The following is an 18503-nucleotide window of genomic DNA, read 5'->3' as shown; positions in this document are numbered from 1 at the left end:
CCGCTGTAGCCCCTAGCGGAAATCTCCATAGCAATTGTTCACACAATGGAAGATAATTCTCCTGTTTAGGATAAAATTGAAGTTTTCGTGCATTAAACAAACAGTATTGATGCACAAAAAATATCAGAATCGATTCTGAATGAGATTTCAATAATATAAAATAATTTGAGCTAAAATTTTGCGGCTAACAAAGTAAAATTCTTTCGAAACCACAGGATATTAGTAGAGGAAAGCTTCGTGAAGTGCAGTGAGGGAGACTTTTTTTTAGATTAGGCATATTGTGATATACACACAGATTGAAGATGGGAGATAAGAAGAATGATATGGACAGAATTGGTCTGTTCCAGGAAATGGGATATGTCACAATTGGAGACAAATATAAATCAGCCAATCAAAGTATGATATTGTCACAAATACTTGTAACTGTTTAATATCTGCAGGTGTCTCTCTTAATACTGGAGAGTATTTTGTAATATATTTGTCTCACATGTTAAGACATTTTCTTCTCACTGGTTCTTTACTCACATATATTGTAGGTGGCAACTGTATAAAAATGAAATTAACAGACTAAACAGAGTAGTTCTGAGACTCGTACTGTGTATCCATATTAATACCCCTTATCGCTATCACTATTTGTCTGCCGTTACTGGAAATGACAGAAGCTTCAGTAAAATTTTGATGTCACAACAGAAGTGTCACAGATTCTTTCTACCACCATATTTTATTGAAGAAATATTAATAATATAATTCTTTTTAGTCAATAACAGTCATGCTCTTTGCTCATTTAATTTTAACATGGGTAAACATTATATTTGTCAATATCTTTACAAACCAGTTAGCGGTTAGCAGTTTTCTGTCAAATAGAACAGCAGTGAAATACTAGCATTAAAACAGCCTTGGGAGATCATTGCATGAATAAATCAGTTATTTAGTTTTAGGGTTCCTTTTTTGCAATTACTTCATTTTTGTATTGACCACCTGGTAAGGCATATTAATAACAACAAAGGTTTGATGTTGCCTGTAACATCCTACATTGTATATCTCTGACAGTATTGAAGTTCTACATTAAAAAATAGTTGTTATGAAAGAGTGGAATAAAAAGACCTGGTCACCATGAAGAAAATACCAAGATTGGAATCAAAACTTTTGTCTCTTAGCGTTCCTATCTAAGAGTGATGTGGATACACATGTAGTACCTTCTTAAGTCATTTTTTCTATAGTAATTATCGCCCTTACTAGCTTGTCAATACCTAAATGAAATAATTTTTATTAATTTTGCCTTTATTTGGGATGAGTGATCACATTCACATTATTTACATCTGTTAGTTTTTTAGTAAATTAACTTTGAGGTGTTTTATCTCTGAAAATGATTGATGTGTTTAAATTGCTGTCATTTGCAACAGCTCGAATTCTTACATCTTTTTCTGCTGACAAATTCTAAACAATTAGAAATCAACTTGTTGTGGCCTAATGGACATCTGAATTACAATAAGAAAAACAATTTTAGTTCACAATGTAAACAAAATATTTGTTTGTATATTGAATTCTGTTAAATTAACTTATATGTAAAATAAGGAAAATAAAAGATCGGTAATTCTATTGTACTTTTTTTTGTATTTAAAAAAAACTTCCTTACTTACATATTTTACCTTTTTCAACATTTGTTTGTAGTGGCATTCAATGACGCTTCACAAAAAGGCAAACAGATGTTGCCTGGAGGGAGTAAGGAAAGATCAGCATTACAAGCAGGATATTTTACAGATAAATTTGGTAGAGTTTTTGAATCAGAAGGATATTCGGATCCAATCAAACTACGACGGCAGCACAGACTTAGAGAAGCTCAGAAAAATATAGTAAAAAGTGCATTTTTACCAAGTAGTGGTGATAAGAAAATGTATGTACTGTAATTTTAAAGCTTATTTACACAAGGGATGTTAGAATTAATTATTGTTTTTTATAGTTTGCCTGGAAATATCAAGTAAAGTTTTGAAAATGATACTCATCTACATGTATATTTATAGGCCAAGGAAATGAAGGATTTTTTGCTTTAAATAATTTTTATAAACAATAAATTTGACCTCAAATATTTAATAGATGTACCATAATGTCTGGTATTAATCTATGACATATGTTAGATTCCTTCACCAATACAAGTATCTAATATTTGATTCGCTGAGACAGTTTCAAATTCATATAATAATATATATGATTGTCTGAATGTGTATGTAATATTTGAAACAGGTCGTGAGGCTGCCATTTATCAATCAAGTAATTTACTTCATAAAACATTATATAACAGGATTTTAGCAAAATTCCTATAACTGTGATTATCCAAGAAGCTTTGCACTTTTACAATACCGATGGGTAAAATAAAATCAGGTCGTAAATCTACTGGTGAAAATTTGTCAGCTGCATTAAAAGCAATTGTAATTATGTAATGAAAATATTTCATCTACATGTATTCAATTCAAATGATTATGGTTCTGCTTCAACGAGATTGTAACTAAATAGCACAAAATACATACATGTATAGAGGTGATTTTAACAATTAAAACAAATTATTTACACATTCCTAGAATTGACATACATGTACATGTAGCATTTTATATACCTTGAATCCGGCAAGCAATGATTATATGTCTGGTTATAATTTCAGGTCTGGATTAGGAAGTCATTATGGTACATTAAGTGGTCCAATTGGTGCACTGAGTCCGCAGGCTAGACCAGGAAAACCACATAAAACTTCAGGGAAGAATTTTATGACAAATCCAGGAAAGAGGGGAACAGGATTTGGGTAAGAAATTATAAAATGGCTGAAACCTTTGTTGTAAAAAAAAAAAAATTGTGTACCAATGCTAATTTAGTTAACTATTAAGTGAACTAGGTAACAGAATATTGATAAAAAAAAATGTGATATAAGTTAAGCAGCAATCAATCAATCATTCTAATTAGAATGATTATATTAAGTGATTAATAGTATTAATTTTATTCAATTATATTTACATATTGACATTATGTATTATTTATTTATGTATGGTGCTTAAATTAAAATGATTTTCATATCTTTTAAATATTTGTGTCTACAACATGATGATAAGAATAAAAGGAAATGTGGGGTAAAAATTAATGTGACAGCAAACCAACAACACAAAAAGTCCCCTAATGAATGTAGAAGTCAACATAGGGTGTTCAACAAATTCAATACGACAAGTTTGTTTTTTTAACAAACGACTACCCATGAGGGTCTTGCACGGTCGTTAAAATTCAATAGACAATCTGTCTAGCTCTAAATTGATCTGAGTCATGTTTAGCCAATAGAAAATTATGGACCATAAAAAATGTTAACCCACTGTAATTATTCTGAAATCAATGATATTCCATTACCATGTTTGATAAAATTTCAGGTATCTTGGTGTAACACTTGGGAATTATCCAAAGTATCAAAATGAACCTTATGAAGTTCATAAGGATATAACGAAGGTTTGTTACAATCACATTGTAACATTAACTTGCTAACAATACTACATGTTGTGTATTGTAATCTTATCCATGCTTTCCTCTTGTGACATATATGTCTTGTGTTGTGAGAAAATATGTACCAAACAAATGTTGTTTTAAAATTAAGTTCATTTATATAATCTGAAGTTGAAGTTCAACTTTGATCATTTGTTTGGTGCAAGATCACTTTAATTGTATGTCACATTTTGTGTGTCTTTGATTTTGATTAAAAAAAATATGATGCCTGTAATGAATAGAAATATCATGTTTTAACCTAAAGTTCTCTTGTTCTTCTTTTCGTTTTTTTTTTTTTTTTTTGAAAAAGAAAATATAATCTTGTTTTTAAACTTCACGAATTAATATATAACATTAAATGTTATAAAATTAGAAGGCATGTATCAGACAGCCTTGCAGCTGATAAATTTCAGTAGAATAAAGATAAAATGTCAATGAAAAACTTCGATAATTATGTGTCTGAAAACATGAGATTTCTATTGTCACTTTTTATTTAACAATAACTCTTTTAACTGCTTTTGCTTTTGCTGTTGATACTGTGTGTGTTTTCTAGCTATATCGGTATAACTCTTGGAGATTATCCTAAGTACCAAGGTGATTCCTATAGCAGAGCAAGGGAGATAACTAAGGTAATATTTGTTCATGTTATCCTCGAAAGAATGTGCAGAACAAGTGTAATTTATTAAGTATATTACAGCAACTGTTTAAACTTAGTAAAAAAATAAAATAATAGCAAGACTGAACTGTGACCATGCAGGTTTGTAATCTTGCATTATATTTAATCATTGATGCATTCTTAAGAATCTACCCTGAGGTTGTGTATAAAAGTATTAAATGTAGAATATATTAATCAGAAAATTCTTGTTCCATCAAATTATAATGTAATTAATTACAAATCTATTATTTCATAACTGAGGCTCTTCTAATTAAATTTAGTATATCAGATAATTAATTTGATTGATACCCTTAATGCGCTAAGAAAAAAATAACCACTTTTTCTCTGATACTAAATAAAAAAGGATCAATATTAATATTGTAGTTAACAAGAATTTCAATCATAATTTAATTCTGGTCTGTTGCCTTTAAATGTTTTGTGAGAGAAAAAAACACCATCATTTCATTCAAAATAACCATTTGTTTTTTTTTGTAAATTGTTTTGTTATAAATTAGGCCTTTAGTTTGCTCAATTGAATTGATTCACATTTTTCATGCCGGGGCTTTTTATAGGCGACCATACGGTATGGGTTTTTTCATTGTTGAAGGTCATACCGTTGCCTATAAACTTGCTTACATCCACTTTATTTGAATTTTGGTGGATAGTTGTCTCATTGGCAATTATACCACATATCCCTATTTTTATAAAAACTTTAACTGATCTGAAAATAGAAAATGTACCCTAAACTGTTTTGCTTTTAAACCATTTCAACCTCATTCTCCTATGCTAAGTGTGTGTGCTTTTTGGATCTTTCAGATAGCTTCTTCCTGTTTTCCGAAACTTTTAACTACAGGTGTAGTATGCTAAGCACAACAACATGTGCATTCTTGTTTATGATTGTCATCTATTAGTAGGATTTGTAAAAAAGATTTCCATAGTTGTTCTTTGAATTTTTTTACACATTGAAGGTTTCTTAGGGTGTATATAAATTGTACCCTTATTTTTATATGGAAAGTATTTAGATTGAAACAGATTTGAGTAAAGTGGATTTCAGTAAAACTGTTATTAAACATTTCTTGAATACTTCTACTGTGCACCTTTTATTTTAGTTTAAATCCAAATTACTTATGAGGTTTCCAACTTTTCCTGCCTATTAGAGGGGATAAGCATATCGTATCCTTATATTGTCAGGGTTTAAATGAAATTTTAACAGAATCTTTCATTCAAAATACCTTTGTGCACCTCCCATTTTAAGATATTGATAAGAACATAAAATTGATAAAAGGTGACAGAGAACATCGAAACCATGTTCTTGTTTTTACATATTATTGCAAACCAAATGAAACTTTTCCACAGATTCATCTCCTATTGGTCAATCTATCTAAACTGTTGTCAGTTCTATTGTCCCATTGAATATACACAAAAGCTAGTGTTCTCTGTGCAGTTTTTTCACTGGGACCTTTAAATTTCTTCTAAGAGAAATCCATCACTTATTGATTAATTTACCTGAGTAAAAAAAATATCTTCTAAAAGATTGAAATACATGTTTTACACTCACAAAACTGCCTGTGATGTTGTATTTATTCAATATCAATAATATATTTTCAATCTGTTGAATGTAAACTGATTCAAACATTGTTTAAAAGTTGATTTCTGACAAAATCTTCACACAAATAAAAACTGGAAAATGACGATGTTTAAATTACGGTCTTCTTAAATGTATTCTATAACTAAACAAAAAAAAGCAAAAAAATCAATAGGAACAATGCTAAAAAGTTTGTCAGAAATCAACTTTTTATAATTAAATCAGTGTTTATATTGATCTTATTGAAAATATATTATTGATACTAAATAAATACAAGATCACATGCAGTTTTGTGAGTGTAAAACATGTATTTTCATCTATTTAGAAGATATTTTTTTTACTCAGGTAAATTAATCAAATAGTGATGGATTTCTCTTAAAAGAAATTTCAAGGTCCCAGTGAATAGATTGCATAGAACAATAGCTTTTATATTTATTCAATAGGACAATAGAACTGACAAAAGTTTTAATAGATTGACCAATAGGAGATGAAAAGTTTCATTTGGTTCACAATAAAACATAATTTCAAATAATAGATAAAAGGATATTAAAGTATTATAAAAGGCATAGGTTTTAAAACTTTTTTCTATTGATTTAACATTGTTTTTGTGCTATACATTTTCACAGAAAGAACTTGCTGCACATAAAGCTGCATTGAAAGGAGATTCATTTAAACTGAATATGCATCCAAAATCTTACTTTGATTCCAATCCATATCACACAGACAAACCAATGTCAAGAAAAGGATCAGCATCTATTACAAAGAAATTGGATGGTCCAAAATTCAAACCAAGTTCTCCTGGAAAGAGAGTAAGCATATTGATTATTTTAAAGTTTTCACATTAAATACACTAATAATCAACAAAAAGGTAGAGAAATTGATGTGGACAGAAACTATATAAAACATTTTGTATACATGAAAATTACTATTCTGCCTCCAACTACAAATATGGTACCAGGTAATTTCTTTTTTTTTCTGTTTTGTTCAATGAAGGGTTAAATTTTTCTGCTAAAAATTCTTCAGGGTTTATGTTTTGAAGTATATTTTACATCAATATTCTATGTTTTTATTATGACTTCAATATTTTTATCCTTTACGGTAGATAAACAATAAACATGTTCTTTCTATAAGACCATCATTAATATTTTTTTAATGGTAAAAAGCAAAGATATCTAATGTTATGATTTAATTTTGACCAATGAAGAGCTGTGAACAATCAGAAGACAAGTTGAAATAAACGATGGGTTGACAAAAGTATGAATCATTTCATAATTTGGAAATGTGGTATATTTGTATACTGGCATGTTTATCTTAAAACAAACACTCAATATTTATTCATCTTTAATAAAATCATAAAGTTGACTGACCACAAATGGGTTGAGACCACTGCAGATTTGATGGTCAAGAGGGTTGTGAAGGTCTTTCTCTTCATGCGTTTAAACAACCTCTTATTTCGCTATGGTATTAAATGTCACACAAGTTTATTTTTTTTCTTAATATGGAAATTTTTTTTGTAGCCTGCTGGATGTAAAGCTGGAACCTTTGATCCTTACCCATCACACTCAGCTGATCCTTATAAGATGAAAATACACCGACCAGTCAATGTAGTCAACAAGAGTGGAAAAATATTTGTCCCATCACAAGGTCCAAAAACTACACCTTCTGTTTCTATAGTGGATCAAAATGTTATGAGGTAAATAAACAAAAATTATACATAACTTTCCTTTTAAGGACAAGAAGTTTTATTCAATTCTTATATTTTGAACACATTATTTTCAGCCACAGTTGCACAGTAGTGTATTATATCCTTATATTGTAAATTAATTACAGGTACCAGAAATAAGTTATAAATATTTTCAAAAATAACATTTTTAAACTTGTCAGAAAAAAAGTTTTTAAAGCTTATCATTGCTCAGTGCAAATCATTCTCTCAAAAATACTTCTAACCAAAAATAGTCTGAAAATGCCCAAATTACACTTAATTTTCCCTAGTTAGTGAACAAATTGTGTGGCATCTGTTTTCCCAGGTTTGTTTTTGTAGGGTAGCTGTCTCATGGACATAACCCTACAAATCAATTTATACACATAACAAATTATCATTTAACTATAGCTTACTCAACAAACTTCTTAAATGTTGAAACACATTCTTGTATTATCAAACTGAAATTGTAAGGATCATATATACTTTTTGATGTTCACTTTACATCTTTTTCAAAATTTTCATCTCCATTATCTCTTTGTTTTTCAGAACAATCAACATACAGAATTACAGATCAGTATCTTCAATAGTATAAGTTGTATAGCCACCACATTAATTATTTAATTCCACCTTAATGTGCATTTTATGTATTTAGTCTGTTACCAGACACAAACTAAATTCATGAAGATTGAAGAACAGAAAAAACTGTCTTACAATCTCTGGATAGTATTTTGTTATGTTGGGATGAAGGAAATATTTCATTATGTCTGTCAATTAGGATTTATTCATTTTCGTAAATACTATATGTATTTGTGATTCAATGAAAAAGTTACTGTTTCACAGATACTTCATTTTGTTGTTTTATCACATAATTTTGTGATTTGTTTGCACAAAAATGAGCATTTTGAAAAAAGATATTCCATGGAAATTAGTATTTTATAAAAAATAGTTAAATGACAAATAATCTTTGAAAATAAGTATTCCATGGGATAGCAATGAATCCACCATACTTTCATTTAATTCATTCAGCTAAAACTGACTATTTGTTTGGTTTGTTATTACATATATTATTTTGTAATTGTTTTGTTGCAGATAATATGAATTTTATTTGTTTTGTCTATAAAATGAAAAAGACTAAGTTTGTATTAAAATCTGTAATGATTCAAACCAAAGTATGGTCTTTCGTCATGTAATTATCTCCCCTTACTAAGATAGATTTTTCTTAATTGAAGGGCAAGGTTTTGCTTGTCTATTTTGATAAGAAATCCAGTGTAAGAGGTAAAATTTATATGTTGACTTTTTTTACATATAAGTTGATATATAATATGTATTTTTGTTTGTATGTAAACATATGTATAAAGAAAATAATGTGAATGTTATTTTAAATGTGTCAAAGCTATTTCTTTTTAATGTGATACACATATCGTTTGTTCTTTACCTCTCTTAAACCCTTTGTATAATTTTATTTGAAAGCTATCTGTTAAATATTTTACTTTTAAAATTATGCAAGATATTTATATTTATATATATGATGTGAAATACCATTTTTTCCTCCTCAGAATACCACATAGATTGTTCACCCTTTAGACGATAAAATTAGGTGCTACAATTAGATATAAAGTAAATGTCCAAACAGTCAGAAATTGGAAATTTGTACTGTTAGCCTCTTAAATTTTCAAATTGCTATATTAATCTTGCTTAAGGAAGTGCAATCTTAGTTAATTATTATGCTCAAGAATTACCGTATTGCAATTTCTGTATTAAATTGTGGTGCAAAAAAGACATGTAAAATCCATGGTTTGAGACAACAAAATCAACTATAAATCAAAAGTATTAAATATATTTTTTTTGTAGAGTGTTTTATTTTGATTGAAAATAGATATATATTGATTAAATTTTAAATTTTATAATCATGGTAGCAGTGTTCACTTATGTTTAGCAAAGAAATATCTGATGGACATTGAGTAATTTTAGACTCATCCATGTACTTGAATGGATTGCCAGTTTGGTCATTTACTTTATAATATTAGTGTAAACTGCTGAAACACATCATAGAAGAGCACATCTGTTCAGATTATGACTATTTGATTTTAATCGAGGATTATGAGTCTATTAAATGGTATTCTATTTTTACTGTTTGTTTTCTTCTTTTAATTGCCTCATCATGCAAGTCATTGCTTTCACTGACAAAACATAACTGAAAAGAGACTGAGGTAAACTTTAGAGAGATAGCAACCAAACAACCCCAAAAAGACATTTAGAGGTCAACAAAAATATTTTTGGGAAAAATAACCAATTTGATTCACAGATAATGAAAATTGGAACAAGATGTCCTGCCATCAGATATATTGTCAGGTCCTTGCATGAAACATGGTATAATTGATATTACATTTGACGTTGCTTATTTTTTCATCTACATTAAAAATTATAATATAACACAGTGCTGCACATACACAATAGAAGGAATCCAAAAACCTACTGTAAGATTCATGACTAGAGAATTTTGCTAGACATGATAATCATGTGTCCGATGACTCCGCCTGCCAACCAAGATGGCTGACATGGCTAATAAACAGCTGCGCCATGAGCGCATGATACACCCGTCGCTTTTTCAAAGAATAAAGGTCAATAACTTCTCAATGTCATATCAGAAATTTATGAAAAACTAAAGGGAGGTTATCTTAATAGATATAAACCAGTCACCAAAGTTTCATGAAAACTGCTCAAAGCACTCTAAAGATATTGTCAGAAAACTAAAAAATCACCCCTATTTTATAAATAAAATCCCATAACTTGGTAACGTAAAATCTAAATTTATAAAAATCGAAAGGGAGCTCATGTCAATAGATATAAACAATTCACCAAAGTTTCTTGCAAATTAGTGAAAGTGTTTTTGAGTTATTGTCCGAAAACTGGAAAATCCTCCTTTTTTAATGAATAAAACCCCATAACTCGGAAACGTAAATTCTAAAATTTATAAAAAAGAAAGGGAGCTCACGTCAATAGATATAAACACACCAAAGTTTCTTGCAAATTGGTTAAAGCGTTTTTGAGTTATTGTCCGACATGTTGACGACGGACGTATGAAAATAGAACATAGGGGTAAAATGCAAGTTTTGTCTATTATTTTGAAAACCATTATAGAGAAAAACTGACAGAAGCAGAAATGTTCCGAATGTTGAGCTCTACCAATTGTCCATATATGTCATAAACTGTTAACACAGAGATATGTCTCGCCTGTTTGTAATTTTGATAATGCGAATGTTGAAATTAAAATAGCAATCCTTTAACATGTAAGTTATGCAAATATTCAAAGTCAACAAAACCATGACTGAAGATACATGGCTAAACAATCTCCATGGAAATGAGATGTGCCAATGCTAATACAACTGCATACCAAATACTATTAACTTATCATAAGTAGCTCCCTTTAAACAAACTTAATTAAACACAAACATTAACTTGTTAACTATGTAAAAATTTCAAAATCAATGAACCATGATGAGGGGTGAGGGCTATATAATCGCCATGGAAACAAGACTTATAAATGCCAATACATTTGCATACCAAATATCATTGACTTAACATAAGTGGTTCATCTTAAACTGATTGAATCACAAACTAATACATGTAAACTAAGCAAAAGTTCCAAAGTCAATAGACCATGACTGAGGGGGTGGGGCCAAATAATCTCCATGGAAATGAGATGTGCTAATGCTTATTATACATACCAAATATCATTGAACTACCAATAGTGGTTCCCCATAATCTGACCTAATCAATAACTAATACATGTAAACTAAGCAAAAGTTTCAAAGTCAATAGACCATGACTGAGGGGCAGGGCCAAATAATCTCCATGGAAATGAGATGTGCCAATGCTTATACAACTACATACCAAATATCATTGACCTACCAATAGTGGTACACCATAAACTAGACCTAATCACAAACTAATACATAGTTGACGCCAACGCCGTAAACAGCGTACCCATGTCTCGCTTTTTGACTACGTCAAGGCGAGACAAAAACTGTCAGACAACTTATTATAAGGAGTTATTGCCCATAAATGACAAATTATACCATTTTTTTTTTTCATTTTTGCCTATTATCTTAAATACTATAATAAATAGAAACTTTAAATTGCAAAAATTATCAGAAAGACAAGTTCTGCAAATAAGTCTTAACATGGTTGAAATCGTCAGTCGGATCCTTATTAGAGTTATTGCCCTTTGATGATTTTTACCAATTTTTTGCGCTTTTGCCCTATATCTTAAAAATTATAATAGATAGATAGGAACTTAAAGGCAAGATCTACTAACAAGTCAAATTTGGCCGATATAGTAAGTAGACTGTCACTCTTTATAGGAGTGATTGCCCTTAAATGAGGATGTTTTTACCCTCTTTTGTGTTTTGAGCCAAAAATAAACAGAATGTATGATCAGCAATACAAGATCAACAAAACAGAGATTTTTGTCATAAATTCTATTCTTGTCTAGAATGTTGGAGAGTGTCCTTTGATGAATATGCACATAGACTAAGGTGAGCAACACAGGCTCTTTAGAGCCTCTAGTTTAAACTGCTTATCAGTAATGGTGAGCTTTGTTTTTAATTTATGCTGTTTGGAAGTCATCAGATCATTTATTTGTAATGGGAAAATTTATGGACTTGATAATTCTGCTGGACATTACTGATGGACTGTTTGTTGCTCTCTAAATGTCTTTGGAATATTTGTGTCTTGGTTTCTGTCTTGTTGATGTATAGTCTATATCTCTTTTTACACATATAAGCAAGACTGGTCGGTATCATTGATCAGTTTTGTCTGATTGTTTACATTTTCTCTCAGTTATGTCACTCAGAAGTCTGTAGAAACCAATCTGATAGACATAATAAATCTTGCATTGATTCTATATACCAAATATAGGTGACCTTTTTAATAATAAGTAAAATATGATATTGATTTGCTCGCCTGTCAAATACTGAATTAATAAGATATGACCTTGAATAACTCTGGAATTATGCCTTTCATAAAGCGCTTTGTGGATTAAGACAATTATTGTGCTTAGCTCCACCTACTTGCATCAGCATACTATTAACTATTAATAACAGCTATTCTAACTAATGGGCAATAGTATGCTTTTCCCTGAAATAATTTAGTCTTTAAACTCTATGCCAAAATAAAGAATTATAATTGTCAATGAACATTTTTACACAAAGAGTGATAATGTTTGATAGCTAACTCAAAATACAAAATTACTCATATTTTGTGAGACAAGTAGAAATAAAACAACATAATATTTCTTTAAAACTTTTTATTACATTAATAAATTTACAGATAACTATAAAATTCACTCTGACATTTCAATTCATTCATATGGAAGTATCAACTTAAAGAGCATAAAGTTCAAGTAAAATATCCATGTACAAATCCAACAAACTTTCATCGATTAAAATCAACCAAATATATTATCATCAACAGAACATATGAAATCATTCAAGTCTCTTAAGTTACAGAAAATTGACATTTCATTTTTTCCACAGCAAAAAAGTTCTTTCACTGATACCCTATGTATGAAGTAAAGTATAATAAAAGTTCGATATCTGAAAGTTCATAATATGAATAGATGGAAGAGCCTATAAAAAGTTAGTATTTCTATGGATAAAAATGGTTAGTCCTGAAATCACTAAAAGTCATAGATAGAGAATGAATAGTCTTAATCTGTTAATTTTTTTTCTTTGAAGGAAATTTTTTTTCTGCTGTTGTAGGAAAAAGATTATTAAATTTTATGCAAGCTCTGGTACAAAGGAAATATTAAGATATGTTGAATAACCATCAAATCAATATTTATTAGTCAAATAATGTAAGTAAATCAATATACCAAGATACATATTATTCAGTTTGATAAACACAGTCCTCATAATGGTTAAACATGGTTTATAACTATCAAATAATATCACATTTTTTCCTATATCTGTATAAACTAAAAATATATAAACCCAAGTCTTTCATTTTTGGTCTTTTCTAAGAACTATTTCAAATAAATAAAAGGAGATGGTGGGTGTGCCTCAATAAGAGAGTAACCCAACAACAAAATGAAACCATAAGACATCTTGAGGAAAACATACAATTTTAAAAAATAGAAAAATGTGTCAAGTTTTAAATGGTCTGGAGTTTTAAAAATGCCAAATCCATTTAAAAAAACTTTAACAAATCATTAATTTCATCGTCCAGATCATTGTTAAAAAAATTCTGAAATCATTTGATCAAAAGTACATCACTGGAAAACCAGTAATGCAATAGAAAAAAAAATGTATAAGAGCATTGCCTGACAAACTTAGGTGGATGTAAAAAAAAAATCATCATATGGGCAGGTCTACAGTGCATAACAACAATGCATGCCATAATATAAACAAACCAGAAGCTTATAAAAATGACTTTGGTACTGTTTTTTTTCTGAACAAAATATTTTGTCAAATACCTGCACTTAAACCCCCTGAAATAGCACTTAAACTGTTTATGTTATAGCTTATCATGTTCATAAAAGTATTTGTATATTTACAATACTTAATGTACAGATAAAATAGAGAGGAATGACATGCATGGTCAAACATAATCATAAATACATTCACAAAAACTTCATCAGAATTATAAAACAGCAGATCATCATACACACAAGATTCTCACACATTCTCAATCACAAAGCAATACTCATACTAACATATGCATTGTTTACACCAGCACTAATGAGTCTTTAACAAATAAATAAACATGAATCCTTAGATGTACTGATTACTGTATTTCACACTGTGCTTCAGATTTCTCTCTGGACACTTGTCAGATACTTTAAAACATTTATAAAGTAGACTTGTACCAAAACCTTAGACTTAACACACTTCAGATACAACATTCATGTTTAAAATAAAGAACTTGTGAACAACTGCTGCCAATATGTTCTAATATATAATTTTCTATAAGAGTATCATTTTATAAATCATTTTATCAATCATTTAAAGCATTAGTTATTGACTTCTTATTAAATTATGAACTATTACTGAATTCTAATCACTCCTATTTAAATGGTATCAGACAAAAGTTTTAAAAGGCTTAGTGATATGGGTCAATTGTTATATTTCTGGAACAGTGCCAATTGTTATATTTCTGGAACAGAATTTTACTGAAAATAGTGAAGACTCTCAATCTTTATTCAAATAAATGAATTAAATCATCATAAATCACACTGTTGTCTTATGAATACAGCATTCAATTCTTTACATAAGATGGACAAGATGGTAGACTGGTTATATAATCTATTAGCTGTCAGTCACATCCTTATTTAAAATGACATGACAGGCGTATACAAAGGAATTTGAAATACAATATCTACTGAGACACAGATCACTTGTTTAATTTACAGCTTTTCATAAAACAATATTAGCTGTTTATAAGTAGATCATCACAAAGAAGATATGTATTCACAAGTTCCATATATTTTAATCAGTTTCAAGATCGTTTCTTTATTTTTTTCCTGTAACAGTTGAATGATTACTACATTGAAGAAAACAAGAACATTCAAATTCAGAATAAATGAATTTAATTTCATTTCACACAGCCTACTACATAGGGAATTAAGTTTTCTACTTTCTATTTTTACATTATAAGTAGTATTTGTTTTGTTACTTCAGTATGCTGCTAATTAAAAGAAATTAAAAGAAATTAAAAAAAACTAATGCTTCCTCATTATAATTTGAGAATTATAATTAAGTTGTGTCATTAACATTTTTAGGACAGGTCTGTCAACAATGTTATTAAAGTGTCCTCCTAGAATACATAAGAACAGTGCTGCAACTCCAGAAGAACGTCACTTAGTGTGGTTAAGCACAGGCATAACAGCGTATAAAAGTTCAATGAACACATGAGAATTAAAATAATGGACTAATGTTCTGTGTGGGTCAGTTGTGTATCTTGATGGCTTTCTCTGAATAAGGAACCTTAGAACGTTTAGGTGTTTTGTTCACGTGATCTAGACCTAACCATGGCCTAGCTTGCATACTTGCTCCTGAAAAAGACATAAAACATTTCTTAGTTTAATTCTGCCTACCACTTTATATCAACAACAAAATTTCAAGAATAAAAAGTCATAATTTTTGCTTAAATAATTTGGGAATGTGTCCATGGGAATGTGTCCATGGGACACAGATGATGCCCCCGCTTGCATATAACGTTATAAAGGTACATAACTCAAGAACGGTAAAAGTGACGCTACCCAAATTTGAAGTTGATCGGAGTTTTGTGGTAATTATGTATAAGATTCATAACACTTGGTTGAGGCAAACGTAAGGTAGAGAACGGAAATGAAAAATTTAGCAATTTTCCCATTTGTAAATGGGCATAATTCTATAACAGTAAAAGTGACGCCACCAAAATTCAAACTTGATCTGTGTTTTGTGGTAATAAGCATTGTGTATAAGATTCATAACATTTGGTTGAGGCAAACTTTAGAGAACGGAAACCAATTTTGGGACGTACGTACGTACGTACGGACAAGGGTAAAACTTAACTTAAACTAAATTGTTCATGTATTTCAGTAATTTAAATAAGAAGTAAAAATAAATGATGTTAATTAAGCAGGAATTATTAAAGTTAACTGCAAAATATTGAGAGCTTATTCAGATAATAATCATGATTTTTCCATTCGCTGTTTCAAGACTTACCTTGCATTGGATGAGGTTTAAATAGTGAGAGATCTACTTGGACATCATTTTCTTCATCAGAAATATATTCTACCTTTCCCATTACAACAATGGCAAACTTGTACTGAAAAAAATAAATAATTGTTCAGTTATTTATATATTTTCATAAAAAAAAGTACCCAAGCTTGTTGTCTCATGTACATTCTCCCTACATCTTTTTCCATATTTAATATACAATTCAATAACTCTGGTAGTGTGATTATGATCTGCTTCTATGTCATATCATATCAGTTCTGTTTTGTCATAATTTATATACTATTTTATAGTAGAAAAGCGGCCAATCTATATTTAAATCAGATATGGACTGACAAGAAAAAATATTTAGCTCTCATAAAGTCTGTTATAAGTTATAAGTTTTTTTTTTCTTTAATTTTTAAGGTTACAATAAAATGTCAATAAAACAAATAAACTTTCTGGATCAATTTGATAAACTCATCACACTGCTTTTTAAAAGAATATAAAGTAGATCCTTAGTGAACAAGCTCACAATAATCAGAACTATTACATTGTATATAGATATAAGAAGATGTGGTATGAGTGTCAATGAGACAACTCTCCATCCAAGTCAATTTGTAAAAGTAAACCATTATAGGTCAAAGTACGGCCTTCAACATGGAGCCTTGGCTCACACCGAACAGCAAGCTATAAAGGGCCCCAAAAATGACTAGTGTAAAACCATTCAAACAAGAAAACCAACAGTCTAATCTATATAATTGAGCTATAAATCAATACGAATCTCAATCCCCTTATATATTATCCTATGTTACATCTTGGAAACCCTATTCTGCACTTATTTAGATTTAATTTGAGTAACTATGACCTTGAGTATTGATGACTTCAGAATCAATAGGGATCATAATCTGATTATTTGTGACATAATATGAAAGTCTAGTTCTGGGGTTATTATCTGGCAACCCCTTTTCTGCACTAATTTCAGTCTATTTTAGCTATGATCTTGAACTTAGACATAGTGACCTCACAAAAAATAGGGGCCTTCCTCTCATTTTGTGATTAAATATAAAAGTAGGGTATCAATCCTATGTAAGGTTCCAGAGTTATTATCCTGAAATCCCTTTTCTGCACTTATTTCGGTCAATCTTGAGTAACTATGACTTTACCCTAGATGTGGTGACCCCAAAAATCAATAGGGATCTTCCTCTCATTATAACTGACCATATCTCCAAGTGAAATGAAGCATAGTTGGTTGGGAGATGTATTTTCTATGATACATATGTATGAGAAAACAGTCAATTCCAAACTTTATTAAATTGAATAATAGTCAATTGGACAAGACAAAAACAACATGGAGGATACCATCATAATCAGAACAATATCAAAAGGTTTACCATTGGTTTTTCCTGTTTCTTATATTTTATAATAACACAAATTGAGCATTCAGCATCTTTTGAAAGACCTTGTAGTTTAAACTTTACTTTTACCCATCATTTATTGTTTATGTAACTTTTGGTTTTTGTAATGACCCATTGTCCACCTTATCCTTTATTAGTAGGAACAATTTTGTCCTCGACTTAAAGTTTATTAGAATATTTGTTGATTAATAAGTCATCACAATTATGTAGAAAGTATTGGTTCCTTAACATTGATAATTTCTAGACTACCCCTACAAAAATAAAACTTACCTTCTCAAAATCTTTTTCTGATATTTCTAATTTCTTCTGAATTCTTTCTTTAACTGTTGAAAACTTTTCACCCTTCACATATGAAAATAAATATTAGTATGCTATTAATAAAATCAAACTATGAATAGCTTAAAAGCTAAAAACTTCTATAAGATGATCAGTATGATATAGTTAAGGCAATATTGACTTCAAATTTATAAATTAAAACTTTTTAATTGATCTACGTTGTTATGTGTGTTATGATGGAACTTACATACATTTACTTGTATGATTTCAATGAGATCATCTGTAACATAGCTCAACAGTGTTTTACATCTTTGGTTGTTTTTATACTATTTTTGTCGAGCCTTCGACTTTTGTCGAAAAAGCGAGACATAGCGATCCTACATTCCGTCGGCGGCGTCGTCGTTGGCGGTGTCCACAAATATTCACTCTGTGGTTAAAGTTTTTGAAATTTTAATAACTTTCTTAAACTATCCTGGATTTCTACCAAACTTGGACAGAAGCTTGTTTATGATCATAAGATAATATCCAAAAGTAAATTTTGTAAAAAAAAAATTCCATTTTTTCCGTATTTTACTTATAAATGGACTTAGTTTTTCTGCCAGGAAACATTACATTCACTCTGTGGTTAAAGTTTTTGAAATTTTAATAACTTTCT

The 18503-nt window shown here is 29.6% G+C and overlaps 2 protein-coding genes across 4 annotated transcripts in view; one reads left to right on the top strand and one right to left on the bottom strand.

Moving 5' to 3' along the window:
- Positions 1 to 22: 22 nt before the first annotated feature.
- On the top strand, positions 23 to 9585 carry LOC127707735 (UPF0602 protein C4orf47 homolog). 2 transcript variants are annotated; one of them, XM_052212465.1, is made up of 7 exons: positions 23 to 396; positions 1672 to 1894; positions 2657 to 2794; positions 4067 to 4142; positions 6380 to 6562; positions 7271 to 7446; positions 8002 to 9585. In XM_052212465.1, exons 1-7 carry the CDS (start codon positions 303 to 305, stop codon positions 8045 to 8047), a joined length of 936 nt encoding a protein of 311 aa, XP_052068425.1. In that variant the 5' UTR covers positions 23 to 302; the 3' UTR covers positions 8048 to 9585. The 2 variants fall into 2 exon arrangements, with proteins under 2 accessions (XP_052068425.1, XP_052068426.1); XM_052212466.1 differs by lacking the exon at positions 4067 to 4142 and adding an exon at positions 3405 to 3480.
- A 5573-nt stretch (positions 9586 to 15158) lies between these two features.
- The window catches only part of LOC127707699 (ubiquitin carboxyl-terminal hydrolase 7-like), a 46914-nt gene continuing 43569 nt past the window's right edge, over positions 15159 to 18503 (bottom strand). For both annotated transcript variants that reach the window (XM_052212376.1, XM_052212375.1), the window contains exons 31-33: positions 17843 to 17914; positions 16164 to 16266; positions 15159 to 15508 (exon numbers count right to left, since the gene is read on the bottom strand). In XM_052212376.1, coding sequence (XP_052068336.1) covers positions 15402 to 15508; positions 16164 to 16266; positions 17843 to 17914 — 282 coding nt within the window. In that variant the 3' untranslated portion in view covers positions 15159 to 15401. The remainder of the gene's footprint in view (positions 15509 to 16163; positions 16267 to 17842; positions 17915 to 18503) is intronic.

Source organism: Mytilus californianus, unplaced genomic scaffold (genome assembly GCF_021869535.1).
Source record: "Mytilus californianus isolate M0D057914Y unplaced genomic scaffold, xbMytCali1.0.p SCAF_7, whole genome shotgun sequence".
In the NCBI taxonomy this organism is placed as follows: Eukaryota; Metazoa; Mollusca; class Bivalvia; order Mytilida; family Mytilidae; genus Mytilus; species Mytilus californianus.
The sequence above is the reverse complement of the archived record's forward strand: the minus strand, read 5'-3'. Positions and strand labels throughout refer to the sequence as shown.